Source organism: Lethenteron reissneri, chromosome 39, assembly GCF_015708825.2.
Source record: "Lethenteron reissneri isolate LAM-NWPU_2019-01 chromosome 39, ASM1570882v1, whole genome shotgun sequence".
Taxonomy (NCBI): Eukaryota; Metazoa; Chordata; class Hyperoartia; order Petromyzontiformes; family Petromyzontidae; genus Lethenteron; species Lethenteron reissneri.
The window spans coordinates 8,871,218-8,894,947 of NC_083817.1; the positions used below are offsets into that span (position 1 = coordinate 8,871,218).

Genomic DNA, 23,730 nt, shown 5'->3' on the forward strand with positions numbered 1-23,730 from the left:
TTTTCCCAACGCTGCCCATGCATTCAAACGAGGCTCCTTTGTCCAATGGAGATTTTTCTTTGACAATTGTTTACAGAATCGATTGATTTCAAAAGGTGATCGAATCCGGGTCGATTTTAGAAATGAACAGAACCGAATGGCGGGTAAGAACACTCCAACCACGCCAAACACGCTTATGTGACAATCTGTCACGTACAATGGATTATGCAAAAAAAACGTAATGCCACGAATCAGTCCGCTGCTGGATGAAGGCCTTGTCAAACCATGTTGGTCATGGGGCTTGTTTGACCATACCACCACGCTGGTAAGGGTTGCTTAAAGATCAGTAAATCAACTTTTTCTAACACATTTTTTCTAACACTTTTTTTTTTCACGTGCAATTATCAACAATGCTAAGAAACAAGAAAAAAAGACAAGATCACACCGAGCAAACGCAAGCCAAGAGCCTGAGGTGCGACACACGTCACTGCGATGGACAGTGGTGGGAGGAGAGAGGCTAGAAGGAAAAGGGGTTAAACGGAAACTCACCACGCGGCAATGGGAGCCTGGTGCATGGGCACCTTCAAGCAGTCGCAAATCATCCGCAGCATGTCTCAGCAGCGCAAGTTGCAAGTGACGATCCACCACCCTGCGTCTCTAGTTCATTTTTGTTTCCCCCCCACCCTCATGCTCGCCAAACGAAGACAAAAGTAACAAAAATAATATAAAATTCACAACTAAAGGAATAAATCACACTCGTTGATGGCGCGGGGGTTAAACGGCACGCGTCTATTAAACGTAACGCGCGCCGCGCGGATGCACGGCCACTCACGGAGAGGTGCAATCGCTTGTAAAAAAGGGCATGGTGGTGCACGACGAATCTGCGTCGCCCGACTCTCCTCTGCCCGGGCCACGCTGCGCCTGTGAATATCTAGCGACGAGACGAGCCGCGCTCACGCCGCTAATCGCTTGATATCTGCCTGACGGGAAAAGCGCATTCCAGCATTTCTCATTTTTTGTTGCATTTTTTATTTGGGTCGTCCCGCCACACCCCCTTTACAATGAAGAAATGTTGATAGCCTCGTGTCTTTAAACAACACCAAAGACAAAGATCCCCCATAAAGTCTTAACAGACTGTTGGGAAAAGTGCTGTTAGCGAGCACCTATGAAGGTCGGCATGGTCCACGAGGGGGTGGTTGGCCAGCACCATGCCCTGCCACCTTTGTTGGTCACTAAAGTGGCGATGTTTACACACGCCATCAGGAACTCATTTGAGGCGCAGTTGACCTAGTAGGCCCAGGACCGGTTCAGATAATCGTCACTGGTGTTGGTCGTGAGCGGGAATTGAACTCGGGCCACCGGGTTCGTACCGCAGCACCCTAACCACTACACTACCGCCACCACCAACCAACAGTGGCTGTTGAGATTTAACACAATTACAAAACAGCGTGGATTTACATAGCATTATCAACTTGGCCACGTCACAAGACGCTGAACAAACACAGTGGGCACCACTGATCTGCAGAGGCAGTCAGTCATAGGCAGAGGACAAAGATAGAGGTCATGAGCTTGGAGTTAATCAGGGGCAGGGAGCCAACAGCACGAATGACTGTGGGAAGGACGGAAGAGTAAGCATCTATCCTCGGCTTGCTCTCGGTCGACTTAGCCGAAACTGAGTGGTTGATGTGGTCGAGCGGTAAGTCTTTTAATAGGGTTCGATAACTACTCTTGCCCCGACAGTCTGTCGGGCTGAATGGGAGATGTTTGTCTTGAAAAAAAACCGTTGTAATAACATTTTCACGATTTTGTTCTGTGATGGAAAAACATTATTTTCCGTCTTGGCTGCAGAGAGTGGGGTGAAGTGAGTTTTGTTTATATCCATTACAAGCAAGTAGAGAATTACTTTTTTTTTACAAAAAATTATAAAATCTACAATTGCTGTAAAAAATACCAGCGTTACAATAAAAACAGTCAACACTGCGAAGGGTTAAATTAGCAGTACAACAGACTCGAATCATTTTCAATTAACTTCTAATTCACGCGGCGAAATGAGCGGTTTGTAGACCGGCCAAGAGGAAAGGTGTTTCTAATCTGTCTCTAAAATCCACATCTTCCGTCAACTTTAATTTAAACGCCTCTGGTTGAACGTAGCGGCATTTCCCTGGACTGCACGGCCACAACGGCACTGTTTATCCAAGACGTTTTTTTTGTGTGTGCTGGAATCTGACTCGGTTTTTGCAGCTGTGTTTCGTGCTGCGCCTGCGTGTCTGCATCGCAAGGAGGGTGAGAGAGGAGGGAGAGAGAGGAGGGAGAGAGAGGAGCGAGAGGGAGGGCGTTTAAACAATTCCTCCGCTGGACTCGTCCATCATGGACTCAATGGGAATGAGATTAACGAAAAAACCTCATCGCTAACCCAAACACACACGCGCAGCGAAAAAAAACCCAACACAAAAATGAAACAAAAGCCACTGTTTTACGACGTCGGGATTTCTGCAGACTTACATTTTCTACAGACTTGCAAATTAACTAGCTACTTAACTATTGAACTATTTTTATTTGACCAGGCAAGGCTCACTTTATAACAGTACTGCCCTTTATTTACCCAGAAGAGCCTCACTTGAGTCTCACATTATTTTTTAAGAAGGCTCCTTCGCCAGCGGAGTGTTTGACCAATTCCATTGCAGTACAATCAGGATTCATAAAGCATCTTAATGAGACTGCTGTAGAGAAACGGTGAGAACATTCATTTCAGAGGCAGAAGAATAAAGGAATGGTCTTGATCCTGAGCCTGAACTTGAACAAGAGCCTGGTGTCTTTAGACAACACCAAAGACAAGGATCCCCGTATAGCCTCAACAGACAGTACGAATTACTGGTGGGTGTTCTAGATTAGCAGTGGGGGCAGCGATGGTCGCATGAGAAGAGAATGAGCGGCACATGGGAGGAAATCGGAGTACCCGGAGAAAACACACATGCACATATGGCGACAAAACAGTATTCAGCAAGGATGTCTTAAAGGACAGAATGCTGCATTTCTATCTTCTGGCCTCCACACAGGCCAAGCCTGCAACACGTGGTATTCCCAGGCAGTCTCCTATCCCAAGCACTTAACCAGGATCACGCCTGGTTAGCTGCCGGAAGTTCAGGAGGCTGTTGGCGTACAGGGCGACTCGATGAAACGGCAGGTGGGATTGGTGGATCATGCGGAAACTGCACCTGCGGGAATCTGGTTGCCTACCACATCCAGACATTTTTCACAATAAGCAATTGTATTCTTGTTTCTTTCGGTAAAGCCACGTAGAAGGGAAATAATAAAAAGAAAGCAATAAATCGGGATATTTATTTATATATTATTATTATTTTATTATTTCCCTTCTACGTGACTTTACCTAAAGAACCAAGCATATAAATCCTTGCAGTCACGAAAGCTTTAAATCGAAAAATAAGCAATTGCTGAATATATTTGGGGGAGGGGGGGGGGGAACCCACACTTAAAATGCAATAACATTATTGCTCTTGTAGGGATTTCCTTTGTAAATAAGGGGAGAAAAAAATGTGCGCGCGATATATAACGTCAGGATCCGGCGGTTAGTATTAAAACGTTGAGAAGGGCATTTGATGCGACCAGCTCCTGGACACTAAATAAGCGTTCATTGTACCGAAGGCCCACTTAGGATTTACAACACACCCGTTACAGATGGAAAAGGGAAATCAAATACCGCCTTTCCAGATGGACGGAAAGTCTGCAAAAAAAAAAAATCTCAAGCTACGTTAAATACTATAATCCTAACGTTTTTATTCCAGCACAATGCTTTTATGACTCCCGATGCAACGTTAGCGCAATGGTCGTCCGATGCATTGGCTCGCCCGTTTTTTTTGTCGGCACCTGAAAACGTTGACACGCGCTAAAAAAAATGTACGCGGGCGTCGTATTTTTTTTGTGAGCGGCTGAATTGTACGTGCCAAGCAAGCCCTAGTGGCTTCCATGACCTCCTCCTGCACCTCAGGCTTCCAAACGACACAGCATTGGCTCCACTGCTGCCAAGGACAACCCAAGGGTGATGATTAGAGGCAGCTTCACCCCCATACACCCATCCTTGCACTGTTCACCGCCCTTCCTGCCCCATATCCTCTCTCTCCTTCGCCCCCACCCCCTTTGCCCTACACCAGCCCCCTCCACTACGACAGCCTGCGTCTCCCCCCCCGACTCAGGTCCAACCCTCGCCAATGAAAAAGGACGCAACGCAACCGTGGGGCCTGAGGATTCGACAGGCAGGCACGGACGAGGCTGGACTGCGCGGTGACGTTGATAAATAATTTTTCTGGACACTGCAACCTGCGACCTTGAGATCCCTCTCCTCCTGGAGGTTGAGGGGGAAAAATAACAAAGCCAACAGAATGCAACAATAGTAACCGCTAGAATTTGCCACTAATTGACGGAGATGTCGCCATCACGCTTGCGCCAGGCTAGGTGCACTTTGAGGGTGTGACGTGACGTGAGGAAGCCCTGCTCGTGTAAATAATATCTGTACTGCATAACATCTGTACTGTCGTCGGAGGAAGCCCATGAAATAGAGCCTAGCAGCTTATTGGGCCCTTCTTGCTGAAATGAACAAAATCTAAATCTGCTGGCAAGGCGGTCACGGGACAGACCCAGGTGGCATGGGTTTACGGATTGAGATGATTGGCAGACACACCACCTGTGCTCCCCACTTTGCCAAGAACACTCCTGCGGAAATAACTACTTGCCTGTCACACGTGTGCACGCAGAGTAATAAGGTGGATTTATTTGTTGCTGTTCGATATCTCATGCATTTTTTATGACTAATGACAAGCAATTAATTGTTTTAAATGCTTGTGTTATATACTTTATATGGTTCTCTCCCTGCGAATTACATCCACGGAATGCCAACAGATGTACATCTTTGAACAATTAATGTTTGATTGGACAACATTAATGTTTTGAAAGCCAATACACGACACATGCAGTATCTGAAATAATACATCGTTCCATTAATTGGGAATAATGTGTTTTGGGCTGGAGTTGTAGTAAATTTGGGTGTACTGGTATGTCGATTTTGGCCTGGTAACTGGTTCTATTAACATAATACGAAATTATATAAACACATGTCATATTGCTGTTGAAATAAAGTAATCTTTTTCCGTTTCAATTTGTATTATTTAGATGCCTTTTAAAATGTACTCGTCAACATTTAATTAAAACTCGTTGGCTAATTTTCACTGCAGGGTTGTTTTATGATTTGCAACCACTAATATTGAACGAATCGATTTTGGAAAACGCCCCTCTTCCCCCTTGCAAAAGAGACTCAATGACTCAATAGCCTCTCACCCAGATTAAATGCAGGGACTGACTGATTGTTATTGATAAGCATGACAGATGCAGGCATGTACGTATGAATTATGTGCTTGATATGGGAAATAGGTCTGACAGCCTATACATCTAAGAAGAATATTATCTTATGTCTGCATATATTTACGTGCGTTTATTTACTGTACTGTACATGCGAGGCCCTTCTGTCAATCCACTGCTGGATGTTGCATATATAGTGTGTGCACAGGCACACTACCCATAGACAACCCATGTGGGTTGTGGGGGTTATAGGAGTGTACTTCATCACGCTGGGCTGTGCGTATTAGTGAAGTGGGGGAAGCATAGACGAGGGAGCATAGAAGTACAGTACAACAATACGTGTTTATGCATGATGGACACCCGTAAATACAGTATCTCTAAATCAGCTCAAGCCTTCCGTAAAACACGTTACTTATGTGTGACCACCACCACTATGAACCGCTCCCCTCTTCCCCGCCCCCCAGTGATAACCAAAAGTTGCTCCTCTGTGCAGCACACATCTGCCCGCTCCTTCCTTCTCCCTCCTTATCTTCATTCCCCTCCCACTGTCTCATCATCTACGACATCTTGGCCCGGTCATTCCTTCTCCCCCTCCACATCCTGCACCGGCGCTCAGTCTATCTTCCTACTGTTCATCTTGAGCCGTGCCCCCCTCTCCGTCTGTCTTAACTGCCCTTCCCGTGGTGTGTGCCTTGAGTAATAGGCTTCATCTAAGCATTATCCAGGCTCAAAGCCTGCTCAGCTTGTTGGGTGCCGAAGTGACGCCTGGTATACAGGAAGTCGTGGGTTCGATCCTGACCCTGACGTCTGAATATTTGGAGTTCACATGTTCTCCCAGCGGACGCATGGATTTTTCTCCGGCTCCTCCGGTTTTTCCCTCCACTTTTAGAAAGCATGCTTTCAGAGCATTTGGCTGCTATAAATTTCCACATGAAAAGACACTTTGTTGAGCTATCATGTGTGGCCAAATCGCTTTTGAAAAATAAAGTATATGGCTTAGTGTGCCTTACCTGGTAAAATGAAGAGTTTCATAGTTTATAGATTGGGCACATCCTAAACACATCCCTTGTATACATCTAAACGTACTAACTATACACATATACAGTAACGGTGCCTGTGCACACACTATATATGCAACAAATGTAATGACTAACCCATCCTTCACGATTCATCAATTTGTCACGAATAAAATGTACGATTTGCTTTTGCCATTTGATATCGCATTGTCTTCGGTTGCAAACATTAACACATATCATAATTAATTCATCATAATTTAGAATCCCTTTGCCAATTCACTGCCAGATGAAGACCTCCCCAAGCTGTATCGGTCTTGGGGGGTTGTTTGACCATACTTCATTACGCTGGTGAGCACGGGCTGGTGAAGGGGAGACCCCGGGACAGCAATGGAACTTGGGTCATCAGCCTCAACGCAGTGTGCAAACCAACTCAAAAATTTACAGAAATCTGGAATAATCAGGAAATAGATATACAACTGCAAACATGTACTGTGAGTATTAGAATCAAAATTTTATCAATAAATCATTGCATGCCTATTCTTTGGGTCTTTCAGTCAAGTCACAGAGATAGGTTCAAAGACTACGACGTTTCGATCGCGACACAAGCGGTCATCTTTTTTTTTTCTCCGAAGACGACCGCTTGTGTTGCGATCGAAACGTCGTAAGCCTTTGAACCTATCTACGTGACTTTACCGCAAGACCCAAATAAATCTGAATTCCTGCAGTCGCAAAAGCTTTAAGTCAAGATACATATATATAAGGCTAGCAATGAGCCGCAGCAACCGTTGTCATGGAAACACACGACGGGGGGGGGGTAGGGGGTGGGGCTATAAATAGCTCCGTCGTTGCGGTTGCTGACAAACGCCAGCGCCACGGAAACGGCCAACGGAGGAGACGGAGGAGACGCGGTTCGTTGGGCCGGCCGGGACGAAGGAGAAGGGGGGGGAGGCCCAGCAGGCGAAGAGACCACTTTGACCGAATTCAGTCGAAGCAATCGATGAGGGCTCTAGCCATGCAATACAATCTGGATTTACGTGGCGTGTAAATGACTGAGGCAACAACGCCGGCAGAGGACGGACGGACGAAGATTTTCATGTTGCTCTTGAGCCACATTGAGAAATGAGAGGAGAGGAAGCGGTGTCTAACCGCGGCCACAACACGCTGCGGTACGCGGACAACAGCGAGCCATAGGCAGAGAAGATGAGCGGGTGTCAGAGCACTCCTTGAACAGGGGCAGCGAGGAGCGACTGTGACGTATTAGATCATGGATAGCTGTAGATTCTCTATTCATACTGTAACTGTGGTAGAGCCACCTGCGTTACAAGTTCTGAGTTGAAATCCAGTTAGGTGAATGACTCAGTCCATTGCAATTGCATTTTAAGGGACAAGAAAATGAATACCACTTTCTGTACATGGACTAAAATGGTAAAAGTAATGTCTTGCTCAATCAGTCATTGAGACTGTGCTCATCTCCTGTTTGCTGCTTCGAGGCAGTGGTGGAAAGTCCACATATCGATGACGGGAACAAGTCTATTAATGGGCCAACCGCTGTTGACTCCCCCACAAATTGATTCTAATTGTATCAACCCCACAGGGATGATGAGTCCCAGTGGACCTACAGCCAGGATTTGAACTCACAACTTTTCGACTGCAAGCCGCAGACTTTACCGCTTCGTCACCTGGTCAGATTGCCAACGGTGGCTGTCTTATGCAGACAGAGAAATATGGCATTTCCACTGCTAGATGAGGACTACCAGTGAAGGTGAGCGCCCAAGACCCCCTTGAGCTGGGAGACACTTCAATATGTATATGGGCGCAGCCATTTTTCAATCCACTACTGCATGAGGGCTCACCATGCCGTGCGTGGCGTCAAGGTTATTTGACCATACTTCAGAATGCTGCTTAGCGTGGGTTTTCATTTGAATAAAGAGACTCATTTTTCACACAAAGGCTGACCTAGAAAACAAGATTGTTAGTCTGAATGGGCGGTGGCGCAGTGGTTAGCACGCTGCGCTACGAACCCAGCCACCCGAGTTCAATTCCCGGTCATGGCCGCCAACACTAGTGACGATTATCTGAACCGGTCCTGGGCTTCGAATGAGTGTGCGGCCGGGTGTGTACACATTAGTACTGGGGAGACAAAGGTGGCCGGGTGTGGTGCTGGCCACCCACCCCCTTCGTAGGTGCTCGCTTACAGCACTTTCCCCAACAGTCTGTGGGTGATTTTTTCATCATCTCACCATCTGGAAAGAGGCTAACAACTAATACAATAACTGAGCATTTTAATGATAATATTTTGTGAGTAACCTGTTGGGTCGCTAAGTTGCCAGAATTGCCAGGACAGCAAGTGGGTGCTTTTATGAACCCATTCGTGCAGACCTTTTGAGCATCATCCTGTAGTACACGTGTGGGTTTATGGAGACACTCAGCCTTTGACAGAAAGGCTGACCTAGAAAAGAAGATTTTTTAAAATATTGCCAATGGACTCTTGGGTTTTAGCTAAAGGTCTCTCTCTCTGTCTGCCAAGAAGATAACAAGGGATGACTAACGGAACACGCATTACACGGTGATTGGGGTGTCACAATTCCATTGATGGATAAATCCACTGATGTCTCACAGCGACTCGTTTGTATTGTACGTGTCATGTGTCCCATCGTATTTGTTCTGTCAGCCTATAAGAATGAACAGCCCCTTATCAATCCACGACTGGATGAAGGCCTACCCATGTTGTGTCAGACATGGTGTTTGTTTGACTGTACTTCATTACGGGTTGGTAGAGACTCAGGCACAAGCTTCATCTATCACTGACCACTGATGTTCGTCGTAGCCGGGAATTGAACTCGGGTAACTGAGCTGATAATGCAGAGTGCTAACCACATCACCATTGCTGCACACCTGCATCAAAGCATCTTTCCATATCATGAATCACAAGTCATTGATTCTTGCACACGCAGATCGATGAATGTATCAAGCGCATAGGAGTCATAAATAACTGACTGAATGACAGGACCGATGAATGGTTACATTTATTCAGTTTTGGCGCTGTGTCTAATCCACTGCTGGATGAAGGCCTCGCAACAATGTGCGAGTCTTGGGGGGAATCTGAATATACTTCAACATGATGTTCAGTGTGGGTGGTGAAAGGAAGTGCTGGCCAGGACCGATAACCACTCAACATTAAAATAAAATAGTTTTACTTTTAGTATCAACACCGATGTCAGCTGTGGTGGGGAATTGAACTCAGGCCTACCAAGTCTATAGCGTGGCGTGCTAACTACTATGCCACCGCCGCTTAAACTTCCTCCGTCCCATTAAGACATGATTACAAACAACCCTGAAGCTAGACTAAAACGTATGCTCTAAGTCAGTCAATTATATTCAACACCAGGCCAACCATTTCAGGCGCAACACCTTAGCTTAACCACAAGGTTGCGCTGTGAGTTTGGAATAAGCACATCCATTACCACTGAGCTCGGCAGGGAGTGTTCATAACTAGGGCAAGTCATAACATCACTTACACTGCTCTGCGTCTCCCCCTGCAGGATGCGAATCACTCCTAGATTCCAGGGGTCGGCAACCTGTGGTTCTGGAGACGCATGCGGCTCTTTAAGGACTGCTTCGTGCCGTTATTTATTTCGGACCACCGTCTCGTAATCACGTGCATTGCAGCTCTTGAAATATTGAGGGTTTTTTTTACAGAATGAGAAAAAAATGGCTCTTCCTGTTATTTTGGTTTACCGACCTGTCCGAGAGGCACCAGTTGCCCGTCGTAGTAGCGTAGCATCACAGGCAGGCACAGGTGCAATAAATGCAAGGCAGCCCCTTATCTATTTCCACTATTAGTAGCCTGACGTGCCCTCTTAGGCACCAGCTGATGAACTCTCCTCTATCAACACATGGGGTGATTACAGCACTGGCGTGTGGTCTTGTGCACGGGGTTAAGTGTGTGCGTGTGGTCTTGTGCACAGGGTTAAGTGTGCGCGTTTGGCGTACCTGTGTACGTCTGAAATGGCATCCAGGGCTTTGATTGCTGAGAAGTCTGTGAGCCCACCAGGGAGAAGTGGACTCTCCTGTTGGACATAACGAAAACACAAAAAAACCGAACCGCACGTCAGGATATACGATCTGCTTACGTGCGGTAAAGTAAAAAGAGACGTGTTTAATATTTCACGACACGTTTGTGTTAAGGTCGATGGAAACGCTGCTAATGCCGTGCTTCTTTGTTTGATTTTTCATTTTGCTTCCCGAGAGATTTTACAAAAACAACTGAGAACTAAACCGCCGTCAATTATAACAAGCAACGTTGCCAGAGTTAGCCGAAACTCATTCGCAGCCTTGACGAACCAGACGCTGCCAACACAAACGCACGACGGACAGTCTAAAGCAGTGGTTCTCAACTTTGTGCGGGGACAAAGGACTCTGTGTGTGGACAATGTCAAAATCTCACACACCGCCATTCCCACCACTTTGGTAAGCAGTGGGAGTAGTCCTGTATTCGTTTGTTCCAGGACAAGTTATTCTAACATAAAGCAGAAGGACTCCTTAACGAGAGATTCACTCTGCAAATAGTGTATGTCTGTAAGTGATGTATAATTTATTTACAACCACACCACTGGTTGAATTCAGAACAGCAATGAGTGTGAGCACGTGGACTGCTTTAGCCTGCATAAATAAACAAGCTGAAAAGCCAGAACATTCAAGTGATCCTTTGTTTCATTCGGAGAACGAATGCAAGATAACTGTTTAGGTCAAGAAGAGTTAAAAACAATAGCCTTCTAGAAAGTATTTCATCAAAACTAGTTTGGTAAATATCACGTAAAAATTATAATATCCAATCTCGACATCTGTATTAGCGAGCTGTGTTGTTCGTTGCATAGTGATTGGCTTCGGGGATTTGTAGTCTTCATGACAGAATGTGAAGTGTCCTCAGACGAACGGGTTGGCCTTATATTTCCAGGACATATGAATGCAGCCATCCATTGGCACCGTTAACAAAAACTCACAACCCTTGTCATTAATATTGGATTATAACCACATAAAAAAAGAGTAGGCTTCAGTTTCTGTCAGAGCAGAGTTAGAAGGCAAAAAAAATTGGCTTGTAGTTTGACACTACACCTTAAGAGTGTGTGGTGCCGCGTTGGCGAGATGTTAACTACATCAACTGGTATACAGGTCTTGAGGTTCTATCCTGACCCTGACGCCTGTAATATTTGGAGTTTGCGTGTACTCCTCATGGATTTTTATCTGGTTCCCCTCCACATTTAGAATTAACATGTGTTTACAGTAATTGGCTGCTATTAATGTCCACACTATAGGCCACTTCGTTGCGCCATTATTAGTCGGCAGGTCGCTTCTGAAAGAGCTATAGAGCTCAGTGGGCCTTACCTGGTAAAAAAAAAACTAGTTCATAAAATAGGGAAATATTAAGATAGTTGACCCATGATCAATTAGAATTGACATTAAAGTAAGTTTTCTATGAGTAGGCACTGATTGTAACCACGAGGTACCTCATTCTACTCTGCTCTCCCCCCATTGTGTGGAGCTCCCTTCCTGCCAGCCATCCCACGCTGTCGACTCCATTCCCCTGTTCAATCACAGGCTCAAAAAACTTCCTTTTTTTCAACGGTTTTACTTAACTTGACTCCTGTGTCGTGCTCAAATCTTGTCATCTACATTTCGTGCACTCCCCGTTGTCCAATCAATCCCTAATTTTGCACACGCACTCAGATCCGGTGACAATGTATGCCTCTATTAAAATCGGCATCAAATAATCAATGAATTGCCTCCTTTCGTGCAATTTAAAAAAATCATGGACAGCTTATTCATTATATATTTTTGTTTAGGTGAAAAACGCCGCGGTCCCTAAACCGTGGAATCAGCTTGCACAAAAAGCAGGCGCCGCCTGTCTTTTGTCATCAAGATGTCGTCCCCTTCCCGTTGTCCAATCGAGTTATTTACTTTTTGAACCTATGTATGTTACTTTACCGAAAGACCCAAATAATATAAAGAGATCCTCGCAGCAGTAAGCTGTGACCGAGAGAGCTAAAATTAGAAAGAGACACCCTGAAGAAAATATCCCCCCTGTAGTACCTGATAAGTGCAGCCAAGATGCTTGCAGCGATGGAAAAATAAATATTTGTGGGCGATTTCAAAGCCTTATGTGGCTGCGGTCAGTTGCGCAACAAAGCAGTGGAACGTTTCAGGTCCATGTACTGCCCATCCCGGCTCTATTAGTACACATCTGATTTGCATTGCGCTTATCCCATTAGCCTCTCTCTCTCAGGCCAATAATGACGCTTGCAGCCCCATAGTGGGTGCGCCAAGGACTATACAGTTGAGGACCCACGCATTAAAAGTGCAAGGCGTGCAAAAGAGGACAAAGCAGGTGCCACTCCCCGACTGAAGCAGCAGGCACAGGGAGGTTCACATTGGCCCACTGCCCTCAAGCCAAAATACAGGGGGCAGCAGACGCTCAAGTCAGCCGGGAAGGGGGGGGGGGCAGAGAGGAGGCATTTAATTCCGTAAAACTAATTACTTGAAGTGCTCCGAGCACTAGATTATTAGGCGAGTATGCAAATCACAGCTGTTTCTTATTCATTGCAGAGTAAAAAGGGGTTATCTACTCGTGATAATAATAATTGTGAGATCCCAGAACCTCTGCACGACCAGTTCAATGCTCTGACAAAGGAAACAAGTATGAGCTCCCCGCACAAGCCACCGGTCCAGCACTTTTCCGATTGTAGCTCCCCACAAGCCGCTTGCACTGGGTGAAGGTGTAGCCAACGCAGCCAATGAGAGCCGAACAAAGATAAACAAGCCACTCATCAGATAACTACTTCAGTCAGCTTTCTGTGGCACTGGCAAACTGGAAATACCGGCTGGGGCCTGCCGCGAGAAACATTCACAGCTCATTCAAATTGTCACTAGCAGTGTATAATACATATTACATCAAGATGGGAAGGCAGCTGGGGCAACATTTTTCTTTCTTCAAAGAATGTCAATCGACAGATAAGATGATTATAGTGACTGCTTGGCACGCCAGTAGTGTAGGCGTTTGCCCGAAAAGCATGCAGCTGGGTTGCTCCTATGTTTTGGTTATATTTCTAATGTCATTTATTTATCCATGATAAGCTGCACCGAGTCTCTCTAGCCTCTATTTTAAAAGAGGGTCCCCTGCTACAACAACTCACGGCCACAAATTGCTTTTATTTCTATGTTATAAACAGCTATAAAAACATCATGTTTTTATCTCTCTCACTGTAGTATAGAATTGTCTATGTTTTTGTGCATGTGATGGAGCTTTGGGTGGCAGATTTGAGCCAGAAAGGCATTACTTGGTTAAGCAAAAACATTTAAATTGACTCGACTTGACTACGTACGAGGAGATAACAATCGCATGCCTGCGTAAGACGGTTTGTGCACACAATTGCCAGTCGATTGTCTCCTGGTAGCATAGCAGCACAGAGTCTACGCCGCGCGTGTTAACCCATCTCCATAATTCACTGCGGGGCATCCGCTCGTTAAGCAGAGAATGCTTCTCTGAACCAGAAAAAAAGTTTTATGTTCCCCAATGTGATTTGAAAAAACTATAAACTTTTAAAAAATTGTACCAGGTAAGGCCCACTGAGCTATATAGCTCATTTTCAGAAGCGACCTGACCACAAACGATAGCTCAAAGAAGTGGCTTTTCTCGTGGAAATGTAAAGCTGCCAAATATTCTAAACGTAAATGTTGATTTTACATGTGGAGTTAAAAACTGTAGGACCCAGAGAAAAATCCAAACAACCACGGGGAGAACATGCAAACTCCAAATATACAGGTGTCAGGGTCGGGATAAAACACACCATCTCCTGCATACCAAGTGAGGTAGCTAGCATCTCGCCACCCTGGGGTTTTGACTCGTGGACAGCTGTGTGATCTAGACCAGCGTTTCTCAACTGCAATCCACAAGACAATGCGGTCCACCTTGTCGTGATGACCAATTATTTCCATACATATGTACTCGAAACACTGCACGCGCAATGATTGGTAATCATATAAAGTCGTAGCCTCCCCTCTACCTTCCAGCAACGATTCGTGGCAACCTCGTAAGCTGGGGTTGGGTGAGAGGGCGCAGGAACCCTCGCTTGAGAACCGTACGCGGCCTGCGAAATTATAGCTTTTCTACGTCAAGGCGAGCAGCGGCGGTTGCGGCACAGCCGTTTGAAGATCCCGTATGGGTTTTGAGCGTTGGTTGATTTCACGCGCAGCGCACCGTTCGCGACGGTCTCCGCTCGGCGGTGGCGGAGGTGGTGACGGCCGTGGCTGCGGTGGCGGCTGTCGTGGCTGTGGCTTGGTCCGGCGGAGAGGGCGGTGTCCCGGTGGTGAGGCTGGCTCGCCTGCCAATCTTCTCCTGCACAAGATGCATGGCCATGCCGAACTGATCCCTCGTCAGCTTGCCGCACTGCCGTGTGTCGCTCAGCGCCCTGCACGTGCACGCGTGAACATGTCAGGCCTGTTAACGACGCCCCATTACATTTAACCCTTTTCCGTACGTGTACGTCATTGGAATGGAACTGCAAGAAAAAATAAAATAACTTATCGGTATACCGAGGCTCACACAAGCCCATGCGAAAGGACGTGTGGCACAGTGTGGCGCCAGCCATCGTAGAGTGCAACGGTCGTGTTGTTAAAAGTTCCCTGTGGTGAGTTCAATGTCTTTAAAAACAACGGCGCTATGCCACTCCAAGTAAAATGAACGCTGAACCGTTTTCGCGTTCTGAGATTCTGCAGTGAACGGGATCCACCCTCAAATATGCAGATGTCTCAGAACGGGAAAGGGTTAATGACGATTACACTTATACTGGGTACGCCCAGAATTTTACTTATGTATGTAGAATTTATTTAGCACCGAATGTAGCTAACCGTGCTAATCAGCGGTACAGTGGAAGGACAACAAACTAAAAAAAAGCAGTTCTGAAGAAATACATTTTTCAATCTAAACGATTTAATAAAACGTCCCACGGCGCAAAACTCGGGGACTCACGCGTGCACTCATGGAACCGCGAAATGTATTTAATCCGATTGTATGCCAGTGTTACATCGAGCAAAAAGTGAACAAACAGAAATGGACAAAATCAGATGGGAAAAACACGAGAAATAATATAACTCGCACGGTAAATGTGGCACGCACGGGATGGAATTGTTGAACTGAAACTCACCGTCTGAGAAAGGAGTTCAAACAAACATAGCTGGGTGGGGAGAGGTCACAAAACCTACTTGCTGTACTGCCGGTATTGGCCACATAACCACCGAACAGGTTGGGAGTCTTATAGCACAAGATGTTCTGTGTGTAATCCACCAACCCCAACATTAGTACTGTACTACACACTACATTACAGCCCATCATCCCTTTAGGGTCGAAAAAACTAGCACCGATTTTGGGGGAAGTCAACAGTGGTTGCTGGAGTATCACGCAGCGAATTGCCCTGGCCATCACAATGTGAAAATATCCACCAGTGGGGCTCAATGGCGAGAAGCACCGTCGTCCTACACTCAAAAGAGCAGGGGAACAAAAACTAAAAACGAATATATTTGAACCACCTCCAAAGCGGGAAGCACTACAACAACCTGCCAAGCCAGGTCATTAAGGGGAACCTCGAATTTGATAGGGGGTTCGACATTACAAAGAACTGCGCAAGGAAAAGAAATCGCACGTGCTCATACACGTACACATCAGGCACATGCACCTACAAGCCCCTATTATAGCACACGCACACACACAAGTGCCGATTCGCGAAATAGCTAACACCCAAAAATTCAAAACCCTCTCGTGTAATTATTAACGCTTTCCATTAACGAAGGTTGGAGGTTAGCTCTGTCCTATATTTCTCTTTATCTATCCATCTGGCCGTTGGGGAGAGCCAGATAGCTCTTGTAAAGATGACGCAATATAAATAAAACTCAAGTGCAAAATTTGGTTGCGATTAGGGACTCGACCTTATGTAAAATCAGCCCAATTTATCAAAGGGTTGTCTAGAACTTGGCGATTACAACCCAATGCTAAAAGGATAAGCCTTGTCAACCACGGTGATGACGTCACACACCATGGCGCTCTCCTCCCCTCTTACACCATGAGGCGTGATGTCATCTCGCGACATCACGCACTGCGTGACGCCGTCTCATTATGCAGATCGGAAGGCGCTGTTATTGTTGTTAATTAAATACTAATTAAATCCATCCAAACACAAGGCCGTGTCGGAAAGCACAACAGAATCCCCGCTTGAAACGTGACTTTTCTTTTATATTTTATTACCAACATCGCCCAAAAGCCATTGGTATCTGGAGTTGGTATTTGTGAATGATCCCATTTAGAGGGTTTGTGATTTTCATTAAAAATGCAAAGCATCCTCGTGAAAGACAAACGGACCCCGAGGGCGGACTAACGTAACCCGTCCCAGGACACAAAAACGAGTGGCATTATGTCCGGCTCGCCCGCACATCACAAACACGCGGCGCGTTGGAAGGACACAGCCCACTGACCAGATCTGAGCGAGGACGGCGGGAGAGAGGCCGGTCTTCATAAACACCTCCTTGACCTCCAGGCCCGTGACCTGACCGTCCCCGTCCTTGTCCAGTTTTGTGAACATTTCGTCGTACTTGAATCTCTCTGCCGCGCTCACCGCTTGGCTCTGCCACAGAGGCCGAACGGGAATGAATAAATTACGAGAGATGCCTCATGCATGTTTAAACAAACGCATTCATTAGGTGTGTAACGATTTCCCCCCCCCACCCCAAACACTCTTACCAACACAATTAATGAGAGCAATTTTCGGTTGCAGCCCGTACTGTTTCATTTGTACTGCCTTATGTACGTTAAACTTCTTTCGCATCGTACGTGGCCAACCATGCTAATTGGAAGTGCGGGGGAAGGACAACAAACCAAACACAAAAAGCAGTTCTAAAGAAATTAGTTTTAAATCTAGATGATTTAAAAGTGCATTGCTCCAGTAACTTCCTAATATCGGAAGGAAAAACGTTCCAGACAGCCGCAGAAGTGCATCTGAAAGCACAGGATGTGTCGACTTTCTTTGTTCGATGGCTTGCCAAAAGCCGCTGCGAGGATGACCGGAGTTTGCATAATGGTTTATGCTGTACTCTATCATTCGTATTGTCTTATTTGTTTTATCTCCTCTGTACTGCCGAGATTTTTGCCTTCCTCATTTGAACTATCCATTTCATCCACACTGTCGCATTTATGCTGTCTGCGATCAGTTCCGTCTAATCTGTACCATCCGCCTCGTCTATCTTAACCCGTCTGCAGTGTCTCGCACAGTAGGGGGTACAGGTGGTGCATCAGCTAGTCATCTCAGTCATCTCAGTCAGTCGACCCGTGGCACGTGGGTCTGCCCCGTGACCTCCTGCCAGCGGGCGTTCGACACTTCACGTGGCCTCAAGGTGCACATGGCCTGGCACAAGCGTCGTGTTAATGTCACTGCCACTTAGTGGCGAATGGCGGTTGTTGTTGTTGCTACAGTGTCTCGTCTACCATCTGCCTTGTTTGTACCAGCCGCAAACCTATCGAAAAGTTGATTTCAAATGTTCAATAATCAAAAACCGATCTGTTCTTAAGCACACGATTCATTTAATTTGATACGAGCGTAAGCACTGCTTTTAATTGACAAATCAAATAGTCTTGGCGTGTTTTGTATTTTATCTCGTCTTGCTCTGCTCCTTCGTAATTGCGCCTGGGTTGCGCTGTGCTTGGAGAGTGCTGCACAATTCGATGTACATGAGTTCAAATCCAGGTCATCATCAATGGTGGCTGAGTTGCTCAATGGGCCTTTACTTGGGAAATAGACGTCCAATTCTGATCATCTCATCCGAGTGACCATATAAAGAGTCACTTTCTGGGATCGAAACTGGTAGTTGTTCGAAGAGATGCTGGTCCCTACCACAGACATGTCAAACTTGCAGCACTGGCTCAGTAAATTAAGAAAAGTAACTTTCATCCATCAAGGAAAGCCTCAATGAGTCTCAATACTTTTTCAACATTGGGAATGTTTGGCCAACAACTTATTACAGACATAAAATTATATGAGACTGGACTTGATGAAAGCTATTTCCGCAAATGTTTAAACACGCCCAGGATTTGAGAAGTCACGGAGGGCAGTTTTCAAGTGAAACAGCTTTTAGTCAAAGCCTATGTTTACATTAAAGGGTTCACAGGTAAATACGTCACAATGACAAGACAAAATATTTCAGCGGCCAAGTGCAGAATCCTTTTTGAGTAAATGACATGTTAAAAGTCGTCACTGCTGACAGTCTGGGGGGCTGCGGTCGTCCTTGTCAAATAGTCGCTTAGCTCAATGGGGCCTCACCAGCTGAAACAACGCCGAGTGTGAGTCTATGAATCTCTATGTAACTCTATGAATATCTGTGTCACTCCACGAGTCTCTATGTTAACGCTACGTAGCTGCAATGTCCCGTAACTACCGCTGCTGCCGATGGCCTGGGGGTGTGTTCGTCCGTGTAAAAGAGCTGCTAAGGTCAACAGCGCCTCACCGGCTGATATAATACAGCTTCAAAAGAGCGGTGAATGCAAACGCCAGTGAGCAGGCACTCACCTGTACCTTTGGCAGAGCGAAAGCGGACGACACGAGACCCGGTTTCCTCTTGGCCGGAGGGATGAGCTTGATGGGCAGAGCGAGTGGAACGGGTTCCTTTTCCAAGGCCCGGTACACGAGGTACATTGCCTGCAACCGTAAAGCGTAACCCCCATGAGTTCAACAACCAGGATTTCGCGACCGATTAGCAAAACAAGTTTTATTTTGGGTTAGATCGCGTAAATATAAATGTGTCGTTAAACCCACTGACCACAGCCAATTAGTAAGTTTGTCACGTAAACAAAACTGGCCAATTAGTTACTAGTTCAGCACACCGGGTGTGTTGGAGAGTAAAGCCACAACATTTACAATTCGAGTACGAGGTTTTGCCACAACGGCCATCAATGAAATCCACCAAATCAGAGCATCGCACTTCTCTCAAGGTGCAGAGCAGAAAGGAGACCTTCATTGGCGGCAGATGAACGGGACCCGCGGTGGTGAGATTGTAACTACCTCCCTGTGGTCGCGTGGATTTTTCTCCAGGTCCTTCGTTTTTTCCCTCCACGTTTAGAAATATGCATTTAGATTATTTGGCTGCTAAAAATTTCCACATGATGATAAGCCACTTCGTTGAGCTACCATTTGTGGCCAGGTCGCTTATGAAAAAGAGCTGTATAGCTCAGTGGGCCTTTCCTGAAAAATAAGAATAGTTTAATCGATAGTGACACTACATGATCGCTGGGCAGATTATCCAACTTGTGGATTAACTGTGTGCACCTTTTAAAGTTGAGTTAGTGAGACACAGTGTGCCCACGCAATCGCAAACACGTCGGCAAGAAATCATACTAAAAAACAATCAAAACTAGTGATAAAATAATAAAACATAGTCGGCACATTCTACGTCTCAACCCCCATTCAAAACAGGCAGGCAATTAATGAGTTTTATAACCTAATTTATGTAAACATGTTTTTCATTCCATTGGAACCTCCTTTGCCAGTAGCAAAATATGATAAATGTTTTTTTACCCTTTTATCTGGCAACAAAACTGACACCTTTTTTTATGACGCCTTTTGGTGTCATCTGGTCGAACACCATGTGAGACTAGGCTCTAAAAAAAGCTGTCTCGGGTGTGGACCAATCAATTTCAAGGACAGTGCATACATCATCAGAGTTGTATTTTTTGTTTGCATTCCGACCGCAGGTATTGTGGTCAATGCAAACATGACTCCTTGTAAAAAAAGGTGTCAGTTTTGTTGCCAGATAAAAGGGTAAAAAAAACTATTACCATGTTTTTCATTGTCCATGTGTTTTGTTATATTTGGGGCAACCTCCCCCCCCCCCCTTACCATGGATAATTTTGAATATTAAGTAGACAGTTGGTTAAGCAATGTACTTGTCATCAAAGGCAACTGCGGAATGTTGACCATGTGGCTCAATTCTCTAGGGCCCACGCTGCCCACCAGGTTATCTATGCTGGGGCTGCTGATAGGCGGAGGAGGAGGAGGCCAAGGGAATGGCCACAGGTCTTCTGGCTGCAGAGGATTGACAGCTGCTGTCGAGTGAGGGTTGGCCACAGGGAACTGTAACCCGCAACGACCCCTTGAGTTGGCGCGGGAGGGTGGCTGCTGCTACACGCAGTCTAGACATTTAAAAATGTAAGCATCTCGCTGTGCATTTTGCAGCGCAATGTCAAGGCAGTGTTGCCAAAATGAAATACTGCGGAGGCCACACGCGGATTGAATCATAATCAGAACCTTTATTTATCTGGAGGAATCTGATGAGCTATGAAACTCTGTCACAGATGTCAAGTAGCGGCGGGTCAGAAAGTTACAACACAAAACAATACAAAAAGAAACATAGGATTGCAAAGTATAGTAAAGGTAAGCAAATCACTAAAAATTATTAATAAAATATAGAAGTTAAAATTGCATTAGTACATCAATTTCCAAGCTTGGGCAAGGCAACAGATATTGTGGAAAGTGTTAGGGAATCAAAACGCGAGCATTATTGTTCTTCCTTGGCACAGAGATATTGACTGCACTGCGGTAAGAGCAAAGAAATTCTCAACCAAATGTGGACCGTGCAGAACATATTCGATGGGGGGGGGGGGGGGGGGGGGAAATATGCTTTACACAAAAACTCACCACGGAAAACTCATCCCTGTCAAGGAAACCATCTCTGTCGATGTCGCTCAGATCCCACACCTGTGGAAACAAACCCCCGCATCAGCGAATCTGCAACGCGACGCGTGGGTGGCGATGAGAGAGTTTTGCAAAAAAATATTTAGTCGGTGTTGTATTGCAAAACTGCCGCGGTTGGAATAAGTGAGTTAGGACGCGCTCTGGGCTTGCAATCCTTAGTGTCGCCAGATACGGCAGGTAAAGCAATAAAGCAAGTTTGTAAATCCCTCCCCGCCCCCCTTCGGGATACAACCCTTGACCTCCTGTATACCAGGCAAAGGAAGTTATCTCGCCACCACAGTGCCCTAAAACGCACCCGGCCCAACGTCTCCACGGGAAGTTTTGAGTTGAGCAGCACAGGTTTGACCTTCTCTCCTGACAGGAGACCATTCTGGGGCTTCAGGCTGTCGTAGATGCTGTCAAACTTGGCCTTCTCTTCCGGCTGCGATGTGCGGTGGGAGAAGAAGAAAACAGAAGTGATCGTTTGAAGACTGCGTTTTAATTGCTTGCATCGTAAATATATAATCGTTAGTCGGTCGGTCAGCCGTTTTGATAAAATCACAGACATGAGCCGTCTCTTTTGCAAGGCACTCCAAGGAGATGTATACATTGTAGTCAACTCTATGTCCTGTATATAATAAGGTGAATTTCCATTTAAGTAGGTGATCACTCTCCAAAGACAGACATTAATAACTAGTTACACGAAGTTATTTTAATCACCATAGTTATTGAAAAAAAAGTCAGTGATTTGTAAATTGCTTATTCCTATGGTAGGAGAGGGCCTAATCATATGACAACCACTGGTGACTTCCCTACAAATTGAGTACTAATTTATCAATGCTGGAGGGATGATGGGACAATGAGTCAACCCCCAACCAGAGTTTAAACTAGCAACCTTCTGATTGCCAGCCGTCCGCTCTCCCACCGAGTCAGCTGGCCGGTTTATAATGGACACATATGTCAGCCTACCACTGAATCACCAGGATAAGGACTTTTCTATGAGCCCTCGTAGCTTTACATTGCAGGTTTCAATGAGTGTAGTATGTATGCTGAACTTATTTCACACCGTACGTAACCAACTGTACTAATCTGAGGTGGGGGTAAAGTAATGTCAAGCAAACCTTGACAGCCCAGGGGATGTCGGGGCCTTGAGGAGGAGCTATCATCGCTGGGCTATCGAGCTCCTGCAAGACGCAGAAACACACACGCGCACACACACATGGAACACAGCACACGGTGGGAGCCAAGCCCCAAACAGCAATTCCTTGTTTAACGCGCTAGATGCGTTCCTTAAAAGTGCCACATTGAGCAAATAATTACTACTACTGAATTACATTTGCACTATGAAATTAGCCTGCAGTCATTCCATGGCGGGACAAAGAGCTGAGATGAGGGTATGCCGCCACTGCATACTGTATCGTTCTGCATACCGTATAATTTTGCGTACTGTATCACTTCGCTCAGCCGCGCAGCTCAAGAGAGTTTGTGGTCGAACGCTGAGAAACCGCGTTGTAACGGTGCACGTTCTGCATTATAACAGTGTGCGTTCCGCTTTGTGCGAAGTGTTTCTGAATGCAGGAACCGTGTTAAAGCAAAAACGCATTATGTGAACACCATGAGTTAAGCGAGGGTTTACCGTACTTGCCAAACATGCCGAATTACAGCGCCAAGCTGCCGATTATTTTACCCTTTTACTAGATGTATATCATCCGTTTTCAAAGACATTTATAACGTATGAAATGTAAAAAAAAACATTTTGTATGCAATTTTCACTTTAAAAATCGGTATGGTGTAACATGGTTTGAAAAATCTGCAGACTTGTGCTTAATCTCAAAAGTACGAGTCAGTAGATCTAATCCTGTCTTTAAAAACGTTCCACTGGAAGCACAGAGTTAAAGGGGCCAGGAGACGTTTCAAAATATATCCTTTGTCTGATAACTTATATTTTTCTTGCAAATATACCTTGCACCTTACGTGTGTGCTTACTTGTATCACCTGACAACCGGTCAATATAATATATTTGTTGTTCACAACAAATGAAGATAAAAAGGTGGTCAGATAGCTCCAGGGGTCTCATAATGCCCGCATCGGAATACTGAGCTGACGTTGCTGAAGATGAGAATTGATTGGTTCACAACACTCAGCGATTCGATGAAATTGCCAGTATTTAGAGGATGATCCTATACAAGTGTATATTTTTGAAACTGAGTTTAGCTCTCTCATTGGGATTTCTCTCATCTTTGCTTACATACACGATTCAAAATATGTATCGTTGTGCTTTAGAATCGACTTGAATAAACTAAAAGTACACAATTTTAATTTTAGCAGATAAGGCCCACTAAGCTTTTTAGCTAATTTTCAAAAGCGACCTGGTCACAAACGATAGCTGAATGAAGTGGCTTATCTCATGGAAATGTATAGCAGCCAAACACTCTAAAAACGCATGTTTCTAAATGTGGAGAGAAAAACCGGAGTACACGGAGAAAAATCCACATAACCACTGTGAAAACATGCAAACTCCAAATATACAGATGCCAGGGTTGGTATCGAACCAACGACCTCCTGTATACCCATCAAGGTAGTTAACATCTCACTATCGC

The 23,730-nt window shown here is 45.5% G+C and overlaps 1 protein-coding gene across 3 annotated transcripts in view; it reads right to left on the reverse strand.

Moving 5' to 3' along the window:
* LOC133352081 (epidermal growth factor receptor substrate 15-like) overlaps positions 1-23,730 on the reverse strand; it is an 83,239-nt gene that overhangs the window by 35,319 nt on the left and 24,190 nt on the right. For 2 of the 3 annotated variants that reach the window (XM_061567829.1, XM_061567827.1), the window contains exons 6-12: positions 22,252-22,314; positions 21,447-21,572; positions 21,095-21,154; positions 18,971-19,099; positions 16,887-17,035; positions 14,620-14,830; positions 10,359-10,435 (exon numbers count right to left, since the gene is read on the reverse strand). In XM_061567829.1, the coding sequence (XP_061423813.1) occupies positions 10,359-10,435; positions 14,620-14,830; positions 16,887-17,035; positions 18,971-19,099; positions 21,095-21,154; positions 21,447-21,572; positions 22,252-22,296 (797 nt within the window). In that variant the 5' untranslated portion in view covers positions 22,297-22,314. The remainder of the gene's footprint in view (positions 1-10,358; positions 10,436-14,619; positions 14,831-16,886; positions 17,036-18,970; positions 19,100-21,094; positions 21,155-21,446; positions 21,573-22,251; positions 22,315-23,730) is intronic. The other variant, XM_061567828.1, reaches the window with a different exon arrangement.